This window comes from Lipophrys pholis (assembly GCF_963383615.2).
Source record: "Lipophrys pholis genome assembly, chromosome: 1".
NCBI lineage: Eukaryota > Metazoa > Chordata > Actinopteri > Blenniiformes > Blenniidae > Lipophrys > Lipophrys pholis.
The window spans coordinates 37,341,951-37,369,762 of record NC_137635.1 but is presented as its reverse complement, the minus strand read 5'-3'; the positions used below and the strand labels follow the sequence as shown (position 1 = coordinate 37,369,762).

The following is a 27,812-nucleotide window of genomic DNA, read 5'->3' as shown; positions in this document are numbered from 1 at the left end:
TCCAGATAAGAATACAAACGCGCAACGGGCCAAATGCTCCATTAGGACCCCTCCTTGCTTTTAATTCCTCCTTCATTGTGAGTGACCAGTGGGGCCCCTCAGTCTGTGCTGCTCTGCTGGTGCCTGCTGTCCTGGAATTTGTTTCCAAATTTCCCACCGAGAGGTCGATTTGAACAAGACGAGGAACACACGCTGAAAGCCTCTCCCTCTCTCTCCCTCTCTCTCTCTCTCTCTCTCTCTCTCTCTCTCTCTCGCTCTCCCACTTCTTCTTTGCATGAGTGCTGAAGTCGGAGGCGCTCCTCCGGTCGAGTCAGTGCGCATCTCAGCATCGCTCCGCATTATACACTGTGCGGACTGTTGCTGCGCCCGGAGGCATCTGCAGGTAGAAGAAGGGTGACAAATTAAAAGGAGGTTCGAAAGAAGTGGACTGCGACTGTCTGGAGGGACACCTGAGAGAGGAGCGGGAAGGAGAAGGAGCCGGCCGGACGGGACGGGAGGAGCGCAGCATGGCCTCAAAGGAGAGCTCAGCGGCGGGCTTCGTCAACGTCAGCAGAGAAATCACAGGTGAGCTCCAGCCTGACTTTTCTTCTTCCACACAGAAGTGAGCTTTTAACCCTTTATAGGAGCCTCATGCGGAGGGAAGAAGCGCAAGGTTAGTTTTTCCCTGCCTTCGTCTGCTCTTTAAACAACCGCTTTCCGCTGCGTTTGGTTTGAAATTAGTTATTATTACGCGCAGGAAATGTTCCCCAAAGGAATAAAGCGGAGTTAATGGCTGTTGAGAATTGTGATCCTCATCGATCTCCGTGCACGAGGGTTTACTTTCGGATTAGGTCAGTGTTCACATTCATCGCGCACACTGGTCATGTGTTTTATTTTTTTGGATTTATTAGGAGTTTTCAGCCCTTTCTTTTCTCTCCGCGCGTGTGTGCGTGGGAGTTATTGTGCGTCGGGGAACGCTCGCGCTCTGCGTGCAGCAGCAGGCAGCATGGGTTCATCTGTACGCGGCCTGAGCTGCTCTATGCTGAAGGCATCGCGCGGTGCGGCAGCAGACCAACACGCCACCTGGTTTGTTTGGGTGGTAAGGTGTTGGGGAAGGTGTGTCTCTCACTGCTAATTATCCTGATGCGGCGCGTTAAGTCGCCTGTTTACCAGCTCAGCCCGGTCAAGCCCCGTCTGTCTGGCCTGGTGATCAGAGCCAGGCGGTATTAGGCCATCAACACACCTGCCCATGAAGGATAAAGATTGTGAGTGGGGGTGAAGGGGTCTCATGAGGTGGGGGGAGGTGAGTGAGAAGATCCATCAAGCTGTCAAAAAGCCAATGGGGATATGTGATTGGGGAAAAGAAGGGGATCTCCCCTCCTCCTACACCTCTTCACCCCTTTGGGAGCAGATGTTGAGGTCACACCAGAAAGTCCTGTGGGGGCTGCATAGAGTGTTAAATAGTTTAAGCAATTGGGTCTTACACAGCTTAACGTCAATAACTGTTGGTCTTGAGCTGATTTGTCTTTCGGTTTACCAGCGTGCCCCCACCCCTTCCCAAACAACCCACACACACACACACACACACACCCTTCAACCCATCCTAGCCTCGTCCTCCTGCTCAACTGCTGCTGCTCAGTCAAGTGTGAGAGCCAACTTTCTGCTTGTTGTTGGATGGGGAAAGTGAGAATTATGACTGCGTGATATAGTGAGGGAGTTGAGAGACCGTGATAGAGTGGGGCATTGTGACACAGCAGGACTCACTGTATCTCCATCTGCTGGGCTCCACGAGTGCATATTTAGCCCGAGAGGCCCTGTTTGAAATGTGGGCTGTGAATATCATGCAGATTGTAGGCATATTGAGTGTGTCTCCGGTCCGAAAATATAGGTGGACATTGTGTTTGTGAGTGGCAGGTTGTGTTATCCTGGTTTGTTGTGGAGGAGATGCAAATGGGAGAGGCCTCTGGTGCGGTTCAGTGAACTTCACATGGGTCGCCTGGCATAGTGGAGTGGAGGTCCCTTAAGATTGCAGCTCAGGATCCTGTGTTTGGTTCCATTGAGATGAGCCGGGCGGCTTTTTTCCCCCCCCTCTCTCTGAGGCTAAAAATAGCCCTGTTATGAATCCTCTTCCACTAGAAGTTGTGTATGTGTCTGCCTGTCCTCATGTTGGTGTCTTCGTAGCTGTCTACCTGTCTAGGTGACTGTTCAACCCTTTGCGGATATCACTGATGGAACAATCCACCTGTCTTTGGCTCAGCCAAAATCCAGAGATGAAACATGACGAAAATTGTGATTTCTCTGGGATGTGGGAATATTTCCTTTTTGATGGACAGTCCACGTCAGAGTAAACTTTTCATGAGAAAGCTTGAACACTACCAGGGTCTGTTATTAGTCTTCATAGGGCCAGTTCCCAAAACGTGTCACCTGCTGTTGTCCTAAATCCCAGCCCTAATGCTCTAATGTTGAGATTAGTTCACCATTGAAAGTCATTAAATTGACATGAGACACAATGTCCCTTTTTGTTTTGTGAATTCTCTCTAACCCAACATCCAACGATATTCCAAGAAAGTACTTAAACATAAATGAGCGAGAGGCACAATCATTTTTGATTGACAAAACAATTTCAAATATTTAAAATCCTTGTCTTCTCCACAAGCTGGATTCTCTGATTCATTTCCCATTAAATGAGACGCTAAAGCATCATTGTTAATTTCTCACAATGAGCAAAACCGTTCTATTGATTTGCAGTTGAGAGCTGCTCAACAAGAAAGCTAGCAGACCTGAAGCCCACCTCGCTTTAATGAATATTGTATATTCCGTTGAGAAGAGTCTCAGGATCAAGTGTTCTTTGTTTTAGTGCTCGCTTTGAAATCTCCTGGAAGCGTTTAATTTTGCTACTGCCTCTGAACTGTGCAGGGATCTAGAATATTATGTAGCATATAATGTGGTTTGCATAGTATTTAACACAAAATAAGATTTCAAGACCATTCTATTCTATTCTATTCTATTTGCAGCCAGGGATTCATTCCGAAGGTGCAGTATTAATCATAGTTTAATCATTGACCCTGCAGTGGAAGCTAACCTGCTTTCTGTTTTCTTTCTTGTGTATTTGTGGTTGTTTCTGTTTTTGCTGTCGCCTGTAAAACAAGATGCACCTTGAGGAGAATGAAAATATCCTTGATGTCAACATAATTTGATACCTTATGTTTTCTTTAGAATCTATCAATCACGACTGTGTTGAAGGCAACTTTGGAACGTAATTATAAAAATTAAAAACTACTGGGATTTATTGGAATTATAATAAAAAAAAAAGCTTTGTCTTCAGTAGTAAACACTGTCTTGCACCAATCAAACCTATCAGCAGGAGCCCGGGTGCCGTCTCAGTGTGCTACTTGGGGTTTATCTTGGGTCAATGAAAACATGGTGAAAAGCAGCACTCTGGACAGTTTGTGTGTTTTATGAGAAGTCTGAAGTGAGTTTATATTTTTATGAACTGAAATAAACTTGATTTAGGATGGCATTCTGCTGAAAATGCAAGGAAAATGGCTGATAAAGGGGGCAGCTCTTTTTGGGCTGACTGTGGCTTAGAATTCAGGTCAACTAGCTCTGCTGCCTAAGGTTGGTAGTTTGATGTCCGTGTCTGTCCGTCCGTGTTGCTTATTGTCCTTGAACCCCGAGACACTTCTAATGGAAGTCTCACACATTGCTTGGCAGCATGCGTGGGTGAGGGAGGGAGACTTAACATGGTAGAATGCTTTGAGACTGCAAAAGTGGTAAAAACACCAAACTGTGTTTATGATTCTGGAATCTTCAGACAAAGTTGTTCCGTTCATGCCATCATGTTTGTCAACTGGTTTTGATAACACTGTCCTGCTACACAGTATTCTAACTTTTGACCAAATCTCAATATTTTGGCACCCTGGGCCATCTCATACTAGCAATTCTGTTTGTGTTTTGGGTATTTACAAATGTAAAATTTTTGTTTAAAGTGTAAGAAACAACTTAATTTACACTGAGGGATGGATATGTTTTTCCACACATTGATTAAAATATTGCAGCCATAAAAAAAACAAAACATTTTTCATTTTGAAATTAATTTGATCTGTTTTTGTAGATTGACTGTAGTTGATGGGATAATTTCAATTTTTAGATCAATACTTTTTCTTTTTTTTTTATAGTTACTGCACATACTAACAAAAGAAAGGACAATGTCTTTCACAATAATTGTATTAATTATGACATTTTCCAACAGTTGCATCACCAGCTCCTGTGTTGACCGCTTAACAAGGTCTGGGCTGAGCACAGTTCACATTAAAACAGATTTGTGTCACTACAGCTGACAGGTTTCACTCTTCCACTGGGCTTCTCCCTAAAATTTGAGTGTGATGGCCACATTGTACATGATTTTCTTATGTTGATAAAAATGTAACAGGTAATGTTTGCACTGAAAGTTTCAACAGCATTGTTTTCTATTCTATCCCACTTCAGCTTGCATGACTTTGTTATAGTAAGAAGGCGTGTGCTGTTTTATCCTTATGTAACATATGCATTAAGCAAAAAGACACTTCTCAGCAGAATAAAACTGGAGCCCTGGTGTTGGGTAGTTGCTCATTATCAGCTGAGTTTAGGTGCCACTATCTGGGGAAAAAGTTGGTCTGTCTCCAATGTTTATTTTCTGTGTTCTTCAGGGTTTTCCTTTAATTTAGCACCAAGCTGAATATTTGAAGTTACAAATATTATTTTAAAAAAATATGTTTTTCGTGTTTGGGTGCATCTCAGGGCAGTACTTTTTTTTTCCTGAAATGTGTTTGCGTTGTTTAATTAGCCCTCCTAGTTCATCCATTTTTATCTGTACTCTTTCTTTTCCCCCTCCAGAGAGCATCAGGAAGGTACTGGACAAACAGGCCATTAAGTTTGTGCGAGCCATCAAGCAGGATACCAGGAGCGGGAAATCGGAAGACAGGATTCTGGTGAGAGATGCCACCACCTTTACTTCACAGCACCCTCCACTCCTCATCATTCTGCCGTCACAGCGGGTCACCTCGGAGAGACATTGATAGTTGAAGTGAAAGCGTCTTTACAAGTAAGGTGTTTAAATATGCAACAGAAAGACTCCGGCTAATTACAGACATAATGGAAATCAATGGCACTTAATTGCAACAAATTGAAAGCGCCATAAGAAGTCACAGATTACACTTCCTGAGACACACAGCAGATGCGTTGAAAATCGGGCTTAGGACAGATGCTGTTTAAGCAGAGCAAAGTGGACACCATGCCACGGCCTGCTGAGTCCATCCCTAGAGTTTATTAGATGTGGCAGGATGGCCTTAATGCCACAGGCAAGAGTGTGTTGTGTGTCTGTGTGTAACTCAAACATGGTGTTCATACCGGGGCATCATGTATTGTTTTTTTTTTTTTAGAAAGAAGAAGAAGCCTGGAAGTGTGTGTTTGTGCCAGAGGGTGTGTGGGCAGTATGTGATGTGTTCAAGGAGCCTGTGTGAAGAATGGTCCTTGCTGCTATAGCGAAATTGTCAATTAGTCAGCCACATTACTGGCTGATCGGTTACTCACATGGCGCTGCTATGTGTGAGAGCGAGCTCATTTCCTCCCTTGAAGATAGCCAGACAGACAAGCTGATAAGTGAATCTAAACTATTAGTCTGTACTTCTGATTTGAGTTTTCCGTTTCTGCTATTATTTCTCTCCCCCATCGCCTCCCCGCCTCCGTCTATCTCCATCATCACCACCCCCCATTTTTGTCATCTTCTCTTTGTTTCTTCTGTCCCTCCCTCCTTATCTGTCCATCTCGATTATTCTCCCCCATGTCATCACCCCCCCCCCCATCCCCCTTGCCACCACGACCATGTCGGTCGCCTCTCACTTTCCCTCCGTCTCCCCTTTTTGCCCTTCCCCTCTTCCCTTCATCTTTACTCAAACCTGTAAAAGGGTATTGAGCTCCTCTTTCCATCAGAAGCAATTCAATTAGGTCTTTGCCTTACGAGCCTTTTTTTTTTTTTTTTTTCCACCACCCAAATGGGCCTTGGCTGCTGTTGGTGCTGCTGCATCCTCTGCACCGTGTTTCTCGTCAGGGAGGCTTTCACTCAAGCTCATTGTCACGGTCTTCCCCCTCTACAAAGCAATCTTTTCACTCTAATGGATATTTTTGTTTGAATGTTTGGATTTATGAATGGCGAGACACTTAGTAAATTATTTGTTTAGTCTTTTGGGCATTGTCCAAAACACTTCATGAAAATAGGAAAATTGTCATGTATGGTAGCTTGAGAAAGTCAAGCATCTAATGCAGAGCTTGGATTTAGTCTGGAAAATATTACATTGCGCCAGTAGGCTTAAGACGAGTATATCTTTGACCTTTTTCCATCCCTTCATGTGGATTGTTCCTTCTGCAGCAGATTCAGCAGGTCAATACTGGATCATAGTTCTCATCTGGAAGTCGGTGGAAAGAGATTCGAAGATGTTGCACTTTATTTATTCAAGGCTTTGTTGTGTATTTTCTTTTCCTTTTGTCCCCCTCTCCCTCCGGAGATTGCTGGTATCCTCTGTCTGTGTGTGTTGACTGTACCAGCCATCATGCCGCCACACACACACACACACACACACACACACACACACACACACACACACACACACACACACACACACACACACACACACACACACGGATGGTCTCTCCCCCACAACCCATCTCAGACAGACACAGGGAGGACCTTGCATGACATCCAAACAACACCCAGGGCAAAGCGTTGGGAAACATCAACATGCATGTTTCCATCTCAGCGTCTGCTCAATCATACTCAAGAACACACACACACACACACACACACACACACACACACACACACACACACACACACACACACACACACACACACACACACACACACACACACACACACACACACACACACACACACACACACACACACACATGGACACTGATGCCTACAGTTTGACATGTGCAAGAGGCATTTCTGTGGACACACATGGCTCATTGTGTCAAAAGTTGCTTGTGTGTACTCCTTTGCAGCCATTATTAGATCATCATATTTGAAGATTAGAGGCAACTCGGAAAACAAAGCATCTTCAAAGGCTGAGGGGGAGAAAGATGCAGACGGAGGAGGGGGCAAGAAAGCAAGAGCGGGCGTCTTGGGGGAGGTGGGGTGGGCATCCCGCAAGAGAAAAGGGAATGAAGGATGGTGGGAGGGGCAGAGCAAATCTCTGATGTGTTGTGATGCCCCAGTTGCCGATTTGATTCTTCCGCCACTTATTTATCCCGATTGGTCGCTCGGCGTTGTCCTCTGTTGACTCTGTGGTTTCCTCGCTCCTACCTAATAATGGGCCTATTACTGGCTGCCACTGTTTGACAGTCCTGCACACACTTGGGTGCTGATTCCCACTTTAGGTTCAGCAGTTACATCGAGGTCCTGCTTGAGAGACTCCAACAGGACGGAGGTCTGGAGTCAATTTAGCGTTCCGACATTTAAAAAACGGGGTTGTTTTTACATGCTCCTTAGCCCTGGGGGATATGTTTTGCAGCAGGACCATAGTTTATAATCACGACATCATCAAATGGAGTCACCCAAAACTTAAAAATCAAGATTTATTACCTTAAATGGAAGAATGACTTATTTGCACTAAGCAAAGCAAGTCATTGCAACTTGCATGGCCTTGATGCATTATTTCTAGAATAAAGTGAAGAAAAAAACCCCAAAACATTGTTCCTGGAACATTCTTTCCTTTTGTGTACTGATCTGTAAAACAAAATGCATTCAAATAAAAATATTAGATTAAAAAAAAAATGCCACAGAGGGATATAATACTTTACTGAACAGCGTCAAACTCTGGTTTTACGTTTTTGTAAAGGTAGAACATCATATCAAAGTGCCAACTGGCTCCCATATTTTTTCTTTCATTTTTTTTTTTTTGGTGTTTTTTTTTTTTTTCCTGGAAGTTTCTGCTGAATCAGACTTTCGAATATAAAATAGGTTCCTGCAGGCTCTCCCCGATGTTGATGAGCTTTCCTTCCACGATTCCCAAATTCCACTTTATGAATCACATTTCCTTAACAGAGTAGACCTTTTCTGGTTGTTTTAAATGCTGGTGTTTATTTATTTTATTTCTGCCTTTATTTAATGTTTTTAATCTTCTTTGGTTCTCTTAGTCATTGGAGGTTTTTACGATATCATCTCCATAAATTAGCATTTTCAGTGTTGTCGTTTGAATTTTATCGTCCTTCGCAGTTGCTAAATTGCCTCTGTTCCTCCGTGCTCGGTCCGGTGTGGACCGCATCTTTGACTTGTGCTTAACTGTCTTATGGAAACCCTGAGGAAAATTTAGCTGAGGCAAACTCAAGCCTGCATACTTACAGTTTACAGACCACTGGTATTAAAATGGCACCCCACTGATTTGAGCTGTTGGAGATCGTTTTCTTTGGCTCCAGAAATGTCATCAGGATCATATCATGCAGCACAAAAGGACGTTAAGTTTGAGAATAGCGTGAGCCTTTTTTCTCTGGTGGGAGTTGCCTCGTGCTGACGGGCTGTAGACGGTGATGTTCACTCGGATGAAGATTGAAGCAATACTTTTGACTGGGACTGCAACATCGAAAGATTGTATTGGAATTCTTTAAGAAAACTGAATGTATTCTATATAGTAAATATCTATTTCTATTACCTCATTCTCATCCGTGTGAAGGCTGGTTTGGGCATGCATGTGTGTGTTTGAAAGGGTGACGGCCCAGCATATTGCACAAAATCCGGAAAGCCTTTAATACAAAGCTTATTGCACGCAATGTGGTACCTTTCCAGATCTGCAGCTGTGGGGAGAGAGACCTCTGGCTTAAGGCTAAGTGTCTTTACTGAAGCCTGACCCGAGCTTTTACTGTCCGGACTGAGTCTGCAGTAATGAGGAGAGGCTTCACGAGCCCAGCCTTTATTCCCTCTTTCAAAGCAGCAAATCTAGTATGTAATTTCTAGATAACTGTTTAAAGTGTAAAAGTAACTTAATTGGCTCCTTGTGGTGAGTACAGTTGCATGATATGTGGAAAATGTTGAAGGGCCAACGGAAAAAATCCCAAGTTTTTAATCTGTTTAAGCTGAGTTTCAAGTTTTCCACGGTGTATTCATTTACCTATTTCAAGTGCTAGAATTTACATTTTACTCCGTGAAGTAAAGCAAATCTCTTACTTTAGTTATAATTTCATTAGAAATGATCTTTTTTGTCAAAACTACATGCTTGAATCAATGTCAGAATAATGCATATAGAAGATTTTCTCTTCTTGTGTCCGTCAATGGATTTAAATTTTTTTGGAAAGCAACAAAAAAGCCCAAAAAAGATGTAACGAGTGGAAAAGGATAAGAAAGAGACTTTTGCATGAGGAAAAAGTGTGTGTCCAGTGTGATCTCGGTAAGTGGAAGAACAAAAAGCCGCGTGGCTTAAGGTGAACCAAATAACACTGACAGGTGCAGGTTCAGAGGAGCAAGACATTTCAGATCTGCAGCTTTATGCAAGAGAAAAGTTTAAAAACTGTCACTTCAAAGAACATAAACAACCTGCAATAATGTTTGTTCTGAATAAAAGCGTTTCTTGGCCTTCTGCTTGTAAAATACATTATTTATTGTCTGTTATTACGAAAGCCTTGCAATATCTTTTCATTTCAGCACGTTGCAAGGCTGTCAATATTTCTAGGAAGAACAAAGCTGTCCCCTTTATGTTTGAAGTAGTAGTGAAGAGGCCCCTGATATGCTTGGTTCCATAAGTGTGTTATATGCTGACTGTGTTGATTGTTGAACTTGTCCGTCTTTTATCTGACCCCAACCAGTGGAGGCAGATGGTTGCCACCTTTTGAGTTTAGTCCTGTCCACTGTGTCCTGTGCTTGCTTGTTGGAAAAAAACAAAAAAATAATTTCTATCACATTTGATCTGAATGATTAATTTTTAATGGTGTTCAGAGAAAAAGAAAACACATTTATATTTAATTGGCCACATCCTGTGAACGTTAGCTTGACCATCAGGTCAGTGCAATTAAACTACAAAGAAGCTTCTGTTAATTCATGTCTAAGGCTAACTTTTTACAATTTTTGATTAGCGCCGTTTTCTGCAGTGATAATTTATTTTGAAGAACTCCTCGCCACTAAATCTGAAGTTATCCCTCATTAGTTCGGCCTCTGTAGTTACATTTCCTTAGAGACCGATTTTATTCACATTTAGGATAAATTGAATGTGTTAATGTGCTTGTTCATTGAGTCTATTTTACTTTGTCTCAATTTACTTAATTACACACTCGGATCCATACAACCATATTTAAGTTGACTGTGCGAAGAGAAATGCAGCACACCAAGCAGCACCACTCTTTCAAAAAAGAAAAGAAAAAAAAGACAGGATTTCTAAAAACTCATTTTTGGCGGCATTTAAATTTTTTTTTTTTTTTTTTTACTTAATCAGAATTGTACAACACAGTTCTGTATTAGATGTGGAGAAAAGGTGTTTATTCTTTTTCTTTTTCAGTGTCCCAGTACAGAGTCCAAGCCAACATTTTTTGTTCTTCCTTTGTGGTTGATGTTTTAAAGAAGTGAGCCTGCAGGACAGTGAATGTGTTTGCAGCCGATGGTGGAAATGAGCCAGTAATGAAGTGGTTGCTCCTGATGCTGCTTAAAAAGAGAAACCGCTGCTAAACAAAGTGAAAGAAAAGAGGTTTTGAGTTACATAACTTGAAATGGTGAAACTGGCCCTGGTGGATGAATCCTGCTGTGTGTTGAACTGTGAATGAAAACGGAGTACAGAACTGTAAAGCAGAGGCGGCCTGCGCTAGCGGCACCATCGTATATTCTCTTGCAACCGATAACATGCTTGTGTAATAGTGAACATTTCCCCTGCATCAACCGAGAGTATTTCTTCCTGCTTCTCCCTGCAGATTTTCAGTGTGGAGTAATTATTATTTTTTTTTTTATCCCCACAAGTATCTCGATTTACCATCTGAGGATGCGTGACGAGCCCTCTTGTGCTGTAATTAGGACTGAGCTTTCTTTTGATTATCATAACACATGTTGGTAGCCTATGGCAGAGGCTGTGAAGTGCAAGTGCTGACCTTCTCTCTTTGCCCATGAGAAAGAGAAAATGTGTGAATGGGAGTGCGTTTTGTCAGAGCTGAAAGGCAACTCAGGTTATCTCTCCATCCAATTCAGTTGCTTTCCCTCTTTCACTCCCTCCCTCTCATTGTCTCGATCGTCCTCCATCTACAGCTCCTCCTTCATGCGCTCTCTTCTATCCTCATTCATTCAGCCTTCAGCACGCTCTCTTTTTCAGGGGCTTTTGCTCTCTCATCCCACATTTTCACATTGCTTCACATTTTCTTTTTTTCTCCGCCAATTTGTCCCCTTTTGGCTCATTCACCCAGTCCCTGCCACGTTTTAACCCCTGTTTTTCCTCTTAAACACTCATCTCTTACTGCCATCTATAGTGTAGCCCCACAACATTTCCTTCTTATCTACTCTTAGGTCCTCTGCCCTCTTTTTCTCAGTTTCCGCAGGAGGGGTTCAGAGTGCCTGCTTGCCATAGATTGGATTTAGGACTCTGTTTTTCAAGGGATAATTTCAAATGAGATGTGTTTCGAAGCTGTGCATTTCTTCCTTCTCATTTGGTGCTGCCTCTTTTTTTTTCCCACCACGTTATAGTCCACTTATAAAATAGGACCAGGGACATTTGTACATTTAAAACCTCTCTCACTGACACACTCACACACAAGCTGATGGATTGACTGATGGCAGGGTTGTCTTCTGATGATGCCGGGTTCATTTGCGTGATAGTGGTTGACTCTGTGCGTCTGTGATCCAGAGAGAGGGAGGGAGGGAGAGATGGCAAAGTGTAGTCCAAAGCCAGCTTACCAAGCTATTGTGCTTCATTATGTATCAAAACAAAATGAAGGTGCGTGTGTGCCATCCTAACTTGATAGACTTATGTAAATATGTGTATCGGAATGTTACTGATTCTGTGCTGGTGTGTGTGTGTGTGTGTGTGTGTGTGTGTGTGTGTGTGTGTGTGTGGGCGTGCATGCATGTGTGCATTTCAAATGCCCTTGTGACCAAGCCAGAAATACCGAAGGCGGTCAAATCTGGCACTGATCCCCTGCTTGTTCCCTCAGAGGCAACGTAGCAAAACACTCACACTCACACACTCACGACCCAGAGACACACTTTGATTTGCACCATCTCGTTTGAAGTGCAAGACCCAGAGCCTGACAGCTTATGATTAATATAAGCCCCCACCCTTGCCTTGTCGGCTATGTGTGTGTGTGTGTGTGTGCACTCAAACACACACACACACACACACACACACACACACACACACACACCAGCAAGAGATACGTTTGTTAGTTTTGTGCACACGCCGTACACGGACCCCCTCTGTATGACACACAACTCCCACCCTGCCCTTGCAGTCTGCTTCAGGGGCTGGCCGGCTGGCTGGCTCTTTGAACTAGAGCTTCTGACACTTTGCCATCACAGCAAGGGCACCTCTCTGCCCCCCAGCCCATCTTCTCACTTTCCAGCCCCACTCTCTTGCCACCCCTTCATCGCTTTCTGAGATTGTCACCTGCTGTCTCCTTGGCTGCCCAGATCAAAAAAGTTGACCATCTCATCTCGGAGGATTTCCGGGACGGAAAATGAATCTCGGTGCGGCTTTTAGGATTTTTGATTGATCTGTGGAGTGGGTTTTCACGTTGCCACATGAGGATAAAAATAAAACGCCGGCTGCGACTAGTGGGGTTCAAGCTGAGCACTGATTGTTTGTGCCAATTAATATTAATAGCTGTATAATTTGTCCTTATGGCTTGATGCTTCAAAAAGAATTGATTTGTTTGTTCAGATAACTTATGTATCTCAAGAGTGTTTGAGCCAAGTGAAAATCATCAGTCGTTGAGGACCTCGGGTCCATCCAAGAACACAAAAAGCAGTGTTGTGAAGATGGTCTGCAGAATCAATACTATGAATTCAATTAACATACAAAAGAAGAAGAAAAAAACGTTCTGTCAAAGATCAAAAATGTGGTGGCAAATACATTTATTGTGAGTCACCATTGAGATCCAAAGTTTGTTTCTATAAAATCCTGCCAACATTCACACTTTGAGTTAAAAATGACTTCTCAGAAAATAACGTGATTAGAAGAGCCGTGACTCACTCCTCTTGGATCTCTAGATAGAGTATTCATTTAACTATTTATAAAATCCTTCATCGTTTCCCAGAGGTGATGCACTGAGATAACTTACTTCATCTAACTCGGTGCTTCGCAGTCTTTGTCCTGGACTACCTGAATGCCTTGGTTGTCATAACATTTGCAGAGGCATAATTCATATCAGGCAGTGAAGACGGAGGGAGACCATGGAAACATGCAAGGTCTTTGAGAAACATTGCTCTAAACCAGCTATCTAGAGTTTAAAGTCAAACAGAAATTGGGGGAAATAAGTCTGCTGTCAACATCGCTGGCAGTCATTTTGTTGATTGTTTATTGACTATTGGTGCTGCTCTATGAGCTGTTATATTTAATCTGGATTAATGTTCAGCAGAGACGACTGTTTGGGTTTTCTGCTTGTAGAAAACAAACTTAGTGCTTAGTCTTGACCTACCATTAAAGCTGATCAGATATCCTTTAAATTGATCCGGCTGGTGGGTCCAAGTCTGAGGATATATTATGCAATGAGTTACATCAGCTCCACTCAAAAAAGTAAGATTGACAAAAGAAAATCTGCAACCGCTCCGAGTGTCTGACTAAAATATTGATGTGATGGACTTAAATGTCACTGATGTAACTCGATGAGAAATTGGGCAGATATATGTAGGATGGTGAGGATGTGTGTTGCCCGACAGGTATCTGTCTCAGCCAGCACAGAACAACATGCACCTTACTATTTTTTATAGATATGGAAACAATAATACATATTCCAGAACATACAGGCGGGGGTTTATGAGGCAAGACTGTGTGACAATTTAAGAGCTGATTCTTGAAATGCACATGTGCACACAACTGATAAATGATAAAATGGAGACACTTGCTTCGAGCATTTATGCTATTATTGATTCTGTGAGGGGCTCCGGGTGCAGGGAGTGAAGGATGGAAATTATTGAAAAAAACAAACTGGCTCATAACCTTTCTTGTGCCAGACTTCTTTTATTGACTTGATACTAATCAGATTTTTCCATTCACTATTGAGCATTCTCTAGCCAAACAAGCAAAAATGACCGCAGTATCGATTGTCTCTAATGACATCCAGCCTGTAATAGCTTGTAAATGATGTATAAAGAGAGGAGAAATTCTACGCATGAGGCCTGGTTCAGCCTCAATTTGGCAGCCATCAGAAATGTTGCATTATTGATTCGTTTGTTTACATGATGAGACCTTCTGTCAGGTAGCAGGGCTTTCAAGAACGAAAAAAGGTTTCCATCTCTCACTTTCCCATTATAAATATGTCTCGCCTTCCACCACCTTTGTGCCTCAAGGTCTCTCTTTCCTCTCCAGATTTAGAAAACAAAGTTTTCAAACTTGTCAAGGAGCTGGGATTTTTACTAACAATCTCCTGCAAAAGCCCCCTTTATTAGTGCTCAGATATAGTTTCACGTTTTGGTTAGACTTTCATTTCATGTCCCCCTTTTTAGCCATTTCTTTCTCTATTCATCTCCTCTACTCTTTCTCTTCCGTGTGTTCTGGATGTTCATATAGTTAAGACGCGGGGCTGATCTGTGGGGCCAGCTTTTCCTGGAGTTAAAGCAAAGGAGGAGAAGACTCTGAAGTCTTTATTATCGGGAGGGAAATCTCGTGTCTCCGTCCTTCTATTGCTGTCGCTATCTCTCCTCCAGCGCTTTCTCTCTTTGTACGTTTCATTTTCTTTCTTCTTCTCGCCGCCACTCAGCAGGGCGCCATTAGCCATTCAGCTCAGAGAAGCCTTGAGGAATTGAAAGCGACAGAGCAGAAACAGAATAGAAAACCCGAAGAAGAGACAGGGGAGTTGGGAGACGGAAGGGGTGAGGGCACAAGGGGATGGACCGAGGTGTTGGGGGTGGGTGCAAACCAGACACGGGACACAGTAGCACGCATGGAGATGGGAGGATTAGGGTTTGAAACAAGGAGATGTGGAAATGAACACATTTCCATGGAGATGAAGAGAGAAATTGGAAGAATGACAGGATGCAAGGGAAGGCATTGTGGAGGAGACAGGAGCAGAATTGGAAAGTCGCTGAAAATGAGCAAAGGGAAAGTATGGCTGATAGTTTGAGACGGAGCGAGGGAGGGGCCGGGATGCACAGCGCAAGCACGGGATATGCTAATTATGGATTTTTGAATTATGAATGAGATTAATTGCGTCGGCAGATGTGAATATATTCACATTTTTCTTATTTTACGTGTTCCCTAGACACTTTTAAAATGGTAATAGCTTTCCACTGACAGACCTCCACCTCTCCTTGCTTACACTTCTCATTTTTGCTTCTTGTCTGTTCCGTTATTCCTCCTTTTTGGAACAATGAGGCATCTGTTGAACAAGTGATCCTTCGTTTTATCAACACAACTTGGCGCGATAAATCGGGCTGTCGTATGACTTGCAATCTTGCAAACCATTATATTTCTTTCACACACACACACACTCGGCACCCGATCATCATTAGCTCGCTAATGTCGAGAGTGCTTAGCATGACTTACGAGCCATTTGGATGAACTGCAGAGATGATTTGCTCTCTTTATGAGGTGTTTGTGCTGTGCTATTTTTTGCTGCGATTTGCATTTTGCATTTCCTGCTCTGTGACAGAAAAATAAATGTGTTCTCCCCCCAGGTCCTGGCAACATGGAGACTGTATCTCTTTGCTGTCAAAGTGCCCACCAAGGTAAATGTTCCCCCGCTCTCTGTGGAATTTTATGGCTTTCACTTGCCAGCCTTGATCTCATGGCAATTCACGAAAGATGTGACAAAAAGAAAAGAGTCGAGGAGTTCTCAGAGCAGGAGCAAAGAGATAACGATGATGACTGCGGTGATGATGTTATAGGAAGATCACTTTGATGATAACCGTTACAATAAAGATGATGAGTGGCAGGTGGCACAGAGCTAAAGCAGTACTTTGGCACTTTTGAAATACACTTATAGGGTTTCTTGGCAAGAATTGGATGACAAGATCAATACTGCTGCCATATTTTAATACAAAAGCCACATTTAGTTAGCTTTGCTTGGGGTTGTTTCGACACTTCCATCATTAGGGAACGAAGACACTGCAAAATATCAAGTTTTACAGCCACTGGTATTTAGATTTTGTCACTCTTTGACAAAGTCGGACCAGTAGTTGCTCATAGCGATTGACAATATGTGGAAATTCCAATTTGTTTCAAAAATAGCTCATCTTTATTTTCAATTTTTACATACTTGTGTACAAGGTAACATGATCCTATACTTTGTTTGAAAAAAAAAAAAGTCTTTTTAAAAGTTTGTGGCAGTTTGTTTGAGACTGTCAGAAGTGTTCGTTTTAACATCAGTGTTGAGGTCATAGGTGGCCAAGGAGAGGAGTGCAATATAAGTATTTTGCTCACTCCTTCGCCATTTGAGAGCTCGAATGAAAAAAAAAATATATCTCCAAAATATATATGAAGTAGGAGTAAATTATTTTCTTACTGAGAGCGCCAAACAAGTAGAAAAAAGAATTGTAAGCCTTTTAGAAGTAGATTTCATGGCTGACGCACTCAAATGATTAACTACTGAGTGAAGGCTTCAATTATTCAGCTTTTGCTAGATTTTGTCACAGTTTTAAATAAGATAAGATAAGCTAAGATATCCCTTTATTTATCTCGCATGTGGAGAAATTTGCAGTGGTACAGCAGGATAGTACAGAGAAAGAAGCACACATAGCAGGAACTAAAAAAAAAAAGCTAATAAAAATACAATATAATAGAAAAATATGCACACGGTGCCTATAAGTGTGGACATGTACAGAATATGGGGGTGGATGTATTTTACATAGTAAATATGTTCTTTTAGATTATTATAGTTGTTATAAATGTATAAATGTTAGAAAACCAAAAGGCAAAATGATGAAATCATTGTAAGGAAGTCATAAAGTGACGTTGATTCTTCTGCCAGGGTCAAATGGGTCAAATTATGAGCGGCACTTTAAAAAAATATAGCTATTTTCAGTCCATTTCTATGTGTGTCATACAATTGGTTTTCCATTGTTCAAAGTTTCAATAGAGCTCACTTTGACTTTCTAATAGCGAGGCTGGACTACGTCGTCACATGGCCACTATTTATATTGTAGGTGAAATATAAAGTCCCCTTTCAAAGTTAATTTGAAGTTTTCGACCTTCACCTGAGGCTGTGTTTCAATGACTAATGGAAAGGATGTTCAACAACAAAAGAAAATGCTCAGAGTTGTTAAGAAGATGTGATTATTTTTGTCAAAATGTAAAACTGAGGAAAGTGTGTCTGTGTGGACAATTGTGATGTGTACCTGTAATCTTTTAGGTGGAGGTGACATTCAATTTTTTGGAAATCAGAGCTATGAACACATATCCAGAACACCAGGTAAGCGCTATTTCTATTTTCCCATTTGTCTCCTCATGGAAGTGTGAACTCGTAAAGGGTCAAATGTGATCTTTGCGTGCAGGTGGTCATCGATACAGACAAGACTACCTACTCCCTCAGACTGCAGTCCCAGGATCAGCTGGATCACGTGGTCAGCCACATCAACTATGCCCTCTCCAGAGTCTTCAACAACTCAATTTATGCGTAAGTCGAGCATGCCCGCCTTGAGCAAAGAAACAAGTCTTTCTGTTTTTGTGTTGTATGCGCTGAGGAGCGAAGACAACTTGGCCAACGTTAACAGCACTCGACAGTGCGTTGGCAAGTTGGCAGCTTCGCTTTGTGGCTGCCTTCCTCTTCGGCGGCCAAATTCATTCTTGTCTTGCTGTAAGTTTGCATCCAGACCGTTTCTGTGTCACCGTAGACTTTAACACCCAGCAATCACTGGGATTAAATCAACCAGCTGACACTGAGTAGGCTGTTACCTGAAGGCAGTGTGCTCTTTTTTTTTTTTTCTTTTTTTTTTTTTTTCCCTCCCTGAAACAGTTTAAGTAGTAAAAGCAGTGAGTAGCGGAACACACAGCCACTCAAGCCTCCAGTCAAAAAAGCCATTCTTGAAGTGGGCACTGAATGTCCTCTGCACATCACAAAAAGGAAAGCACAGAGGACACAATAAAGAGGAGCCTAGCCAGAGCTGGGTTCAGGTCTTAGAAATGTTTGTCCCATGGTCAAATGCATGTATGAGTTGGAAAGCCAAGTGGAGAGTGCATTTCACTCTCTCGTGGGTCTCATCTGCAATTTGTAAGAGCAATGGGATAGACTGAGTTCTGACTATTGACCTGCACAAGGCTATCTCTGCACTCTATCATCTTTCAGAATGACTCTTTTCCATTAGGACCATGGTAGTTGATTGCTTCCAGTGAGAACATTTAAAGAGAATAAAGAGGGATGAGAGACGGGAGGGAGGGGCATCAGTGTAGGTTTGATTGTGTGGCCTTGTGACCAATTGGTGCTGCTGGATTGAAGTGCATAATGCGGATAGTATCCAGATAACGTGCACATGCACTCATGCTTTGGGGACGGATGATGATGATTGTGGAGATAAGGTAGGGATTAAGGTCATGGATGTGGTTAGGTGTTGTGTGTGATTTGTTGACAAATGGGATTAAGGATGGTGTGTGTTGAATTCAACAGTATAACATTGTAATCCTATCAAAAAGGAAAAGCAGGTACAGCATAGTATTATGTATGGCCACCGTATTTACTTTATGATACTGGTCTTTCCTGGGTTTTCTACTAGCTGCATGTGTGTGTGTTTTTTTTTTTTTTTTTTTTTAGCAAATTTTGAAAGAACATCAGTGAGCTGAGGAATACATTTTCTTACATGATTGAAGCAGGGAGCTGTCAAACACCATCCCGGGGATCCAATTTTACAGTTATTTATTCACGACCAAAGCAATGTCATAAGCAGTTTTGACACTGCAGACGTTCATGTTATATCATAGTTCTGACTGGAGCGGCTATAATCGATGAAGAAGAGCCCGGCTCCAAATTAGCATTTTGCCAATGCAAATCGGACAGTGTTATAATTTTGAAAGTATTATGCAGCTGTATTTCATTCTGTATGCATAGGCTAATTTTAGCTTTGCGCGCGCAAGTCGAGTACCCTTTTGGTAGAAGGGATTTTTATTGGAATGTATATTTATTCTAATGTTTTACATGAGGGGGGGTGAGCAGGGAACGGGAGGGTTACACTCACTTTCATTCACAGCTAGTTGCCGCCTTGCGCCAGTGCATCGTCCCCTGGGTACTAAAATGCACTGATGGAGCTACTTGGAGTCTATCGCCTTACTTAAGGACACGTTGCACAAACTGAAGGAAGAGAAAGTACAGTATTTTAATATTCAGTTTGTCTCCAACCTGTAACCAAGACCAGAGGCCTTCTCATTACAACGCCACTTATCAATAAGCGAAGCATGTGCCCTTGTAGAATGTATGGATTATGGAAATAGTGTAGTTTAAGTCAGGCTGCTGGCAATGTGGATTCTTTTAAGTGAAATGTCTTGGCCGTTGATGAATTGTAATTAACTGGATCAGATATCCATGAGGCTCGCGGGAGGAATTGCACTGTGTTTGGGGATCCCCTCACTTTTTCTCTCATCTTGATTTTGCAGATTTTAGGCCATTCCAGCCATACTGATTAGACGGAGATGATGCATAAGTGAACGTGATGTTTTACTGCTGGCACTGATTTCAATACATCTGTGTTCATTAAAATTACATATCTCGACCCCTCCTTCAAAAACCCCCCCCCCAAAAAACAGAATCCTGTCATGCATTAATCTGGGTTGAATGCAGCTCTACACCTTCCTTCTGCCAGCACATGCAGACACATGAATATGGAAGTATTCCTCATCTCTATCTCTACCGTCATGATTTTTCAATGTTTGTCTGCAACTCAAGCATGTATTGATTGTAACTATGCTAGAAACAACAGTAATGCATCACTTTTGACTTGCTTGTGTCCTATTCTGCACGTTGGCAGAGGTATTTCATCATTTAACATATTAATCTATATTTAAGGTCATCGGTGCACTGCAGCTCCAGAGTGGAAACACTCTAACCAGACCTCAACTTTCTATGGGCATGCAAATGTATTTATTACTTTTTGTGAATTATCACAGTTTAATCTTTTAATTATAATAAGTAGTCTATTGGAGCTCATTGTTTAAAACTGAAATGATGATTAAAAAAATTTGTATTTTTTCTGGTTATTGTGATCTCGGCAGTGTCTGCTAGTGCATCATAAAAGAATGTCACACTCGCTAACTTGGAAAAGGTGGTCAGTCAAATGAAGCCCGCTGGTTCACCGTTTGATCCTATTTCCCCACGCCTGTTCAAAGATGTGTTTTCCACAATAGCACCCTTTGCTTTGCATTGTGTTAATGATTGCTTGGCGAATGGGGCAGTGCCTGCAAGTTTCAAACACGCTGTTGTTCAGCCATTAACTAAAAAGCCGGGCCTAAATTCTAACGACCCTTCTAATTTCCGCCCCATTTCCAAGCTCCCATTTTTTTCCAAAATTTTGGAGAAAATTGTTTTCATTCAGATGAAGTCATTCTTGGATGAACATGAGATCCCTGAGGTTTTTCAGTCTGGTTTTAAGAACCTCCACAGTACTGAGTCTGCTTTATTAAGGGTTTTTAATGACATTTTAATGTTGAATGATTCTGGCCATACTGTGGCTCTGGTGCTGTTGGACCTAACTGCTGCATTCGATACAGTCGACCATGAAATCCTCCTGTATCGCCTTGAAAATCTGGTTGGCATTCGGGGATGTGCCTTAAAATGGTTCAGATCCTATTTAACAGGGAGGAGTTTCTGTGTTAAAGTTGGGGATTGTGTTTCCTCCACAGCCCCCCTGTCGTATGGAGTACCGCAAGGGTCCATCCTTGGTCCTCTCCTGTTTTCACTGTACCTGCTCCCGCTAGGATCTGTTCTCCGTAGATCTGGGGTGTCATTTCACTTGTATGCTGATGACAGCCAAATCTATGTGCCCCTGAAGTGTGAGAATGCTTTCAGTGCCACTCAACTTTTGGAGTGTATTGAAGCAATCAAATCCTGGATGTCTGCTAACTTTTTACATTTTAATGACAGAAAGACTGAAGTCCTCCTAGTGGGGCCGAGCACTTCTGGTACTGCCGCCCCGGTGAACCTAGGATCGCTGACACAGTTTGTCAAACCAACTGTTTCTAATCTGGGAGTAAAGATGGATCAACATTTTAAATTTGACAAACAGATCAGTGCTGTGGTGAAGGCGAGTTTTTTCCACTTGAGGCAACTCGCAAAGATAAAATCCTCACTTTCAAAACATCATTTTGAAATACTGATTCATGCTTTTGTCACGACCCGGCTGGACTATTGCAACGCCCTGTACACCGGCATCAGTCAGTCCTTACTGACCCGCCTGCAGCTGGTTCAGAACGCTGCAGCGCGCCTCTTGACTGGCTCACAAAAATATGATCATATTTCACCCGTCCTCTCTTCTCTGCACTGGCTCCCAGTGCAATTTAGAATTGATTTTAAAATTCTGTTATTTGTTTTTAAATGTCTTAATGACCTTGCCCCTCGTTACCTGTCCGACCTGCTCGTGTCGTACTCCCCAGCACGTTCACTCAGGTCAGCTGATCAAGCGTTGCTTTCGGTCCCCCAGACGCATCGCAAACTCAGAGGAGACCGAGCGTTTTCTGTGGTTGGTCCCAAACTGTGGAATGAGCTTCCTCTGTTCATTAGACAGGCTGACTCCCTTCATGTTTTTAAATCACATCTTAAAACACGCATGTTCTCTTTGGCTTTTAACCAGTGTTGAAGTTGACTTTTACTGCTCAAAGTGTATTCTGTGCTGCCACTGTATTGTTGTATTTATAATTGTATTTTTATATTGTTGTACAGCACTTTGGTCAACTGAGTTGTTTTTAATAGTGCTTTATAAATACATTGGATTGGATTGGATTGGATCATAAAAGAATGTCATTGAAAACTTTATCTGTGGTATTTCTGCTCTCATACAAAGGTTGAGCTCATTCGTTTCAAAATTTCAACTGATGATTACAAGCTGCGGTTAAAGGGAAAAACATTTGATCTTTTATAAATATTTAAATATTTCATGTTAACGTATTTCAAATTTTCATGATTTTTGAGCCAAAATTAACAATGAAGCAAAAATGCTTGAAATGATATTGTCTGTGTAATAAATACCAAAATACGTACAGTATGTGGTAGTGTCTTCAAGCCTATTGTACACTTTGGCTGACATTTAAACCTGATGGCCGTCTGGTTGAGGATATGCTCCTGGGCCCAGTTGTTATTTCAACCACTGGTTAAACCCTAACCCCTCGCTAACCGACCGTTAAATATGCGTTGTTCAAAACATGGTTAGTCATGCCGTCAGCTAAAGGCACCGTCAAAATTAACAGTGTGGTTAACGTCATTGGTTAGCGCCAATATATCCCACGATTACCCAATTTTTTTTTTTACACCCGGTATTGCAAAAAATGGATAACCAAACAATGTCTTCCACTCCGAGGAAAAAGAGAAGCAGAAATGTATTTATTTATTTGATTGCTGTACACAAGAGAAAAACAAAACACACACACAAACACAAAACAAATCATACCAGAAGTGCTTCTCCCTCCATAATAAACTTAGACATTGTAATAAATAAAATATTAAGTTAATAACAAAAATTTTGTCAAACTAAAGTCTGAAGAGTGTTCTTATATGGGGTCTGCATTTATCCCAGTTGCTCCATAGGGTTGCTCTCTTGGATCTTTAATATATTGACTCAAAGCCTCCATATACTCTCAACGATATGTGGTTTAGACTTTAATTTATATGTGATCCTCTCTAATGGCATGTCGGCATCCATCTGTCTTGTCACTGTGTTGTAGTTGGTCTCTGAAAGTTTTTCTAAACCTTTGCAACGGTTGTTTTTGCGTGAAGCAAGCTGAGATTTATGAATGTTTGTTCCCCTTTGCTGTAATTATGTTTATCTGGATATGGACCTACTAAAAAAAGTTAGGGGTCCAGTACAATTAGTTTTGAGATAAAAAAAATTTCCAAAGCTTTTTATGGCTCTACATTGCCAAACACAGTGAAAAAATATTCCTGGTGCATCTTTGCAGTATGTTCATATTCTACCGATGCAGGTCCAACGGCGTAACATACAGGCACATTAACAATTTATAGTGTGTTAAGTTTAATCACGCATTTATTGATATTCTGTGTGGATTGGCACAAGCTCTTTTCCAGTCCTCGTTTGGGATTTCAATTTGGAGAGTTTGCTTCCAAGCAGTCAATTTGTACTGTGAATTTTCGGGTGAGCTCAAGGTCAATAAATCTAAAATCTCTGATGTGATCGCTTTTCTCAAACAGTTGTGAACCATTACTTTTTCCGGTGGCGATTGGAAGGGTTCGATAAGCAAGTTATTCAGGTTTATTTGAACAAAGTTTGTAATCTGGAGGTATTTGAATAAATTGAAGTTAATTTCCCTGAAATGAATGGAAGGCCGAACTCTGATTCGACACGTATAGTGACACTGATGTGTGATCTACAGTCAGCGCGTGTCCCTGTTTTGTGGCACGCTCTAAATCACCTCCCAAAACATTACACGGGTAATAAATTGACTCGGGTGCGCAACTCTTCATTACAATAATCCCCAATGTCCAAACCAAGTCCACGATACAGCCTGTCCTTCCTTTGTTGAACTGGCACCATGAACAGTGAGAGTTAACCACACTGTTGAAATTTTAGCCGTGGTCTGTAGGCGCGTTAACTTTAACCGGGTGTTATCTTGACGTTAAAGTTAACCGAGTTTTGAACAACAAGATAACAGTGCTGTTAAAGTCAACGGTCGGTGAAATGTATTTAACGGCTGGTTAAAAGATAGTTTTGAACCACCTGGTTGCTCGGACCTTTCTTCTCTGGCATTCCCATGCTCTTTTTCACACATTCTAATATGTGTAAATCACAGCTCCCACATGAGCCCCCGCTGCACCCGGTGTTTAATGCTAATGAGCAAAAAGCCGGCGCGCTGCACTCGGATGTTGAACAAGATTGACATTATACTTGCTTAATATCAAGATGTTGGCTTTGCCATCATGACCGTGTTAGCTTTGGGTCGAAGTGCAACTCCAGAGCGCTTCTGCTGGAACTCCGGTCTAATTAAGTCTCTTCTCACTCCGTTTCTTTCAGTCCACCTATTTGTCGAGCAGAAGGGGAGCTTCCTGATGGGAGCCACAAGTTTTCGCCGAGCTCCGAGACGTCATTAGAGCCTCAGAAAACCTGCGGTGAGTCGGCCACTTCTCTGTTGGCCACACGCACACACACACGCACGCACACACACAAACACACACAAGTTTGCATAGAAATCACACAGATAGCACTTCAGTCTGTCCACTCAGACTCATGCCAAATCATTTCAGAGACTTAAGTGGGTCAGAAGACCAAACTTACTGGATGCACTTACTTTCTGCTGGTAATCCCATTAATCTACAAGTAGAGCTCCTTCATGGTGCTGTGCTTTCATCTCACCTCAATATGTACAGCTAATCTCTCTCTCTCTCTCTCTCTCTCTCTGTTGACTATCTCCTTCTCACTCTTTCTGACTTCCTCTTTCATCTTTGGCCTGCACCCTGTCTCCTCTTCACTTCTTCAAATGTCCCCCACCTTTCTTTGCTCTACCCTTCCCAGCTGATTTGTTCTGGTCTTGTTCTGGTTGATTTGTTATCTCCGCTTCACATTTCAGGAGGTTTTTCCGAGACCTATGCTGCTCTCTGTGACTACAATGGTATCGGCTGCAAAGAAGAAGTGCAATGGGTACGGAGACCGGCTCTCCAAAACAGCCTTACTGTTTGTTGTTTTTATTAGCTTTTAGTGTATAATATCTCCTCTATAGTCAAAAAAGTCCTTTTTATATTGCTGGCTCCTGGCTGTCTTGCTCTCTGTTTACTGTTATTTTCTCTCAGTCTGGCTTTTGTTTCCTCTCTTCCTCTGTTTTAGGACGTCGACACAATCTACCACTCGCAGGACAACAGGGAGTTCAACTTATTGGATTTCAGCCATCTTGACAGCAGGTGACATAGTTTACTGACTTCTTAACCACACCCAGTCTTATTACAGAGCGCTGACTTGCGGTCACAGTGAGGAAACAACAAGCTGCACGAGTCGGTTGTTAGACCAAGTTAGACTGCAGCAGGGTGTGTTGGCTCGGCACACCAGAACATTGGTTTTCAAACGAAGCAGTAAAAATGAGGTGAAAGTGCTGACTTTCACCATTAGTTTGCGGGTGTTTGCCTCGGCTTCAGGGGTATTTAGGGAACACAAAGTAATTGGACAATTTAACGCAAACTCATTATATTTGATATTTGTCAGTTCTGTCGCTGTCAGTTTGGCACGCTCCTCAGTGAAACTCTGCCAGAGCAGTACCGCAGCCCCAATCGTTTTTATTTCCTTTTTAGTGGCATTTTTTATTTTTTATTTTTAAATATCTATTTACTTTCCCATTCAAAAGAAGTTCACAGAATGGGCTCTATGGAGATTCATTTGCTAATAAGTTCAACGATGGATTGAGATGTGCAAATATCTTTATTTTAAAAGCCTAAAAGAGAGCACGTGTCCTGCCTCATTTAGCATTTATTGCCAGATTTAGGAGGCTTGATTTATTTTCTATCAAATTTATAGTTTATAATGGAGCAGAAATCAGTGGGAGGTGATGTGAAACAATTAAACTGAAGTTAAGTAAGGAGAAACTTGTACACTTTTCAGCCCGTTTTTGAGCAGTATACAAAAGCACAACACCGAAAAGGAAGTTGTATTGTGGCAGGAAGTAACAATAGAATATGGATCGGCACAGTTTCTTTTATTCCTGATAAATAATTTACAATATAAAGTGCGCCAGACAGTCATGATGTAGTGTAAGTGTGAATTTATTTTCAGTATTACTGGTTCAGTTGCTTTGGCTGTTTTGTAAACGTCGCACGTTGGCAGGACTTGTATCTTGAACCAAATTTCAGTTGTACAGTTTCTGTTTCATATGAATCCGATTTTTCGAAAACTGGGACAAAGTAAGAAAAAAAACCCATATATGTGTCCAAATACTTTGATTTTTGATTTAGTATCATGAGGCTTTGACACAGCAGGTTGCACCTCATCAGTTGCTGCTTCTCAACTTTTCTGACATGAGATTGGCTACTTGTCAGACCAAGTATCTCCCTGGAAAAAAAAATCTGAGGTGCATCAGTCTCCTGTCTGCTCGCCGGCTCGCTTTCTGTCCCGTGCTTTTGCTTCGTTTTGTGCGAACTTTGGTGAGATCATAGAGAAATGGAGTGAAATGCGTGTCAGAGGCAGAGCTTACAGCTCAGAGACGGCTGGGAGATGTCATGTGTGTTTTCCTACCTCCCCAGTGATAGTTTTTATTTTAAGACTCTTGTTCCCTTTCTCACGTGTGTTGCGTACGTATTGTTGATCATAAAACGATTCGACAGCTGACACACAAAAGGAGACTTCAACCTCGCTTGTCTTGTGTTTGAGGGATGCTTTGTCTTTAGAAAAAAAAAAAGAAAAGAAACACTGCCTCTTGGAATAGTTTCTTTTGTCTCATGTTGCAAAAACCAATCCTGTCCTGAGAGGACATAGTAACACTTAAAGATGCATATCTTACCACAGGAGCAAAGCCTTGCTATGCTGGCAAATCAAAAAGTCATTCATAGAAACATGATTGCATGCAGAACTCATGAATATATTGAAAGCCAAAATCACTGCTTTGCTGTAATTTCTTTTTTTCCTGCAGTATATTTTTATGAACAGAGAGGGGGTCCTTGCCTCTCTTTAAGATCAACTTCAACATGTACTTCCCTTGCGCTCACAATCCAGTGTTTAATCCTCTCCATTCTGTAACAAGGTACCAGCAAATCAAAATTGATGTCGCGAGCAAAGATTTTTGGCAGTTGGCAATTCTGCCGAAAGCAAAAATCGCTGAAAAGCAATGCAGAGACTTGATCAAGAATCTACAAATGACCTAACAAAAGACAAAAGAATGGGCCTGTTCATGATCTTATGCCAGGGGCTATTTGTGGTGCATTACTCTCATCCTCTCTTCCCTGTCCTTCCACATTTCATTCCCTCCATCTCCTCCTGATTGAGCTCGTCTACCGTTACTGTGAGCGACAAGGCAGCACTTTTTCTGCTGACTGCTGTCCGTCCAAACACCGTCTCCACTCATTCCCGACGGAAAGTGGACACCTTCTTATTCTGGCCCCGTCTTATCCTCTTATCTACTTCCTGTATTTTCTTTCCGTTCATTTTTTCCTCGGGTTCGACTCGCACAGGCAGCACTGATCGTCATTGTTGAGTCTGTTTGGCCACTGCAGGTTGGCACCATGTTGCAGAATGGAGAGTGTCTCATGCAAGTTGAGATTTTGTGCTTGCAAACATTTGCTTTGGTGTTTGTGTGTGTGTGAGGAAAACTGTCACGCCTTGCTGACTTGAGAACTAGTAGGAGCACCTCTTGCCTCTTACCAGTCAGTCCTCCATGTGCACGCACACATGCTAATAAATATCAGTGGAAATGCAAGTGTTGTTTGAATAACTGGGTTGAATAACATGTTTGACGTGGCTTGCCTGTTACTTTAATAGACCTGAGTCATGTTTAGTGCATTTTACTATTATACATTACATTTATGTGCTGTATTTGAAGGTGACAGAGGCT

The 27,812-nt window shown here is 42.0% G+C and overlaps 1 protein-coding gene across 1 annotated transcript in view; it reads left to right on the top strand.

The window, feature by feature from the left end:
- The first annotated feature begins 272 nt into the window (after positions 1–272).
- The window catches only part of carmil3 (capping protein regulator and myosin 1 linker 3), an 88,612-nt gene continuing 61,072 nt past the window's right edge, over positions 273–27,812 (top strand). The window contains exons 1-8 of the mRNA XM_080471670.1: positions 273–564; positions 4,855–4,949; positions 15,815–15,865; positions 17,488–17,547; positions 17,630–17,751; positions 24,299–24,393; positions 24,852–24,922; positions 25,106–25,179. Of these exons, the coding sequence (XP_080327796.1) occupies positions 507–564; positions 4,855–4,949; positions 15,815–15,865; positions 17,488–17,547; positions 17,630–17,751; positions 24,299–24,393; positions 24,852–24,922; positions 25,106–25,179 (626 nt within the window). The 5' untranslated portion in view covers positions 273–506. The remainder of the gene's footprint in view (positions 565–4,854; positions 4,950–15,814; positions 15,866–17,487; positions 17,548–17,629; positions 17,752–24,298; positions 24,394–24,851; positions 24,923–25,105; positions 25,180–27,812) is intronic.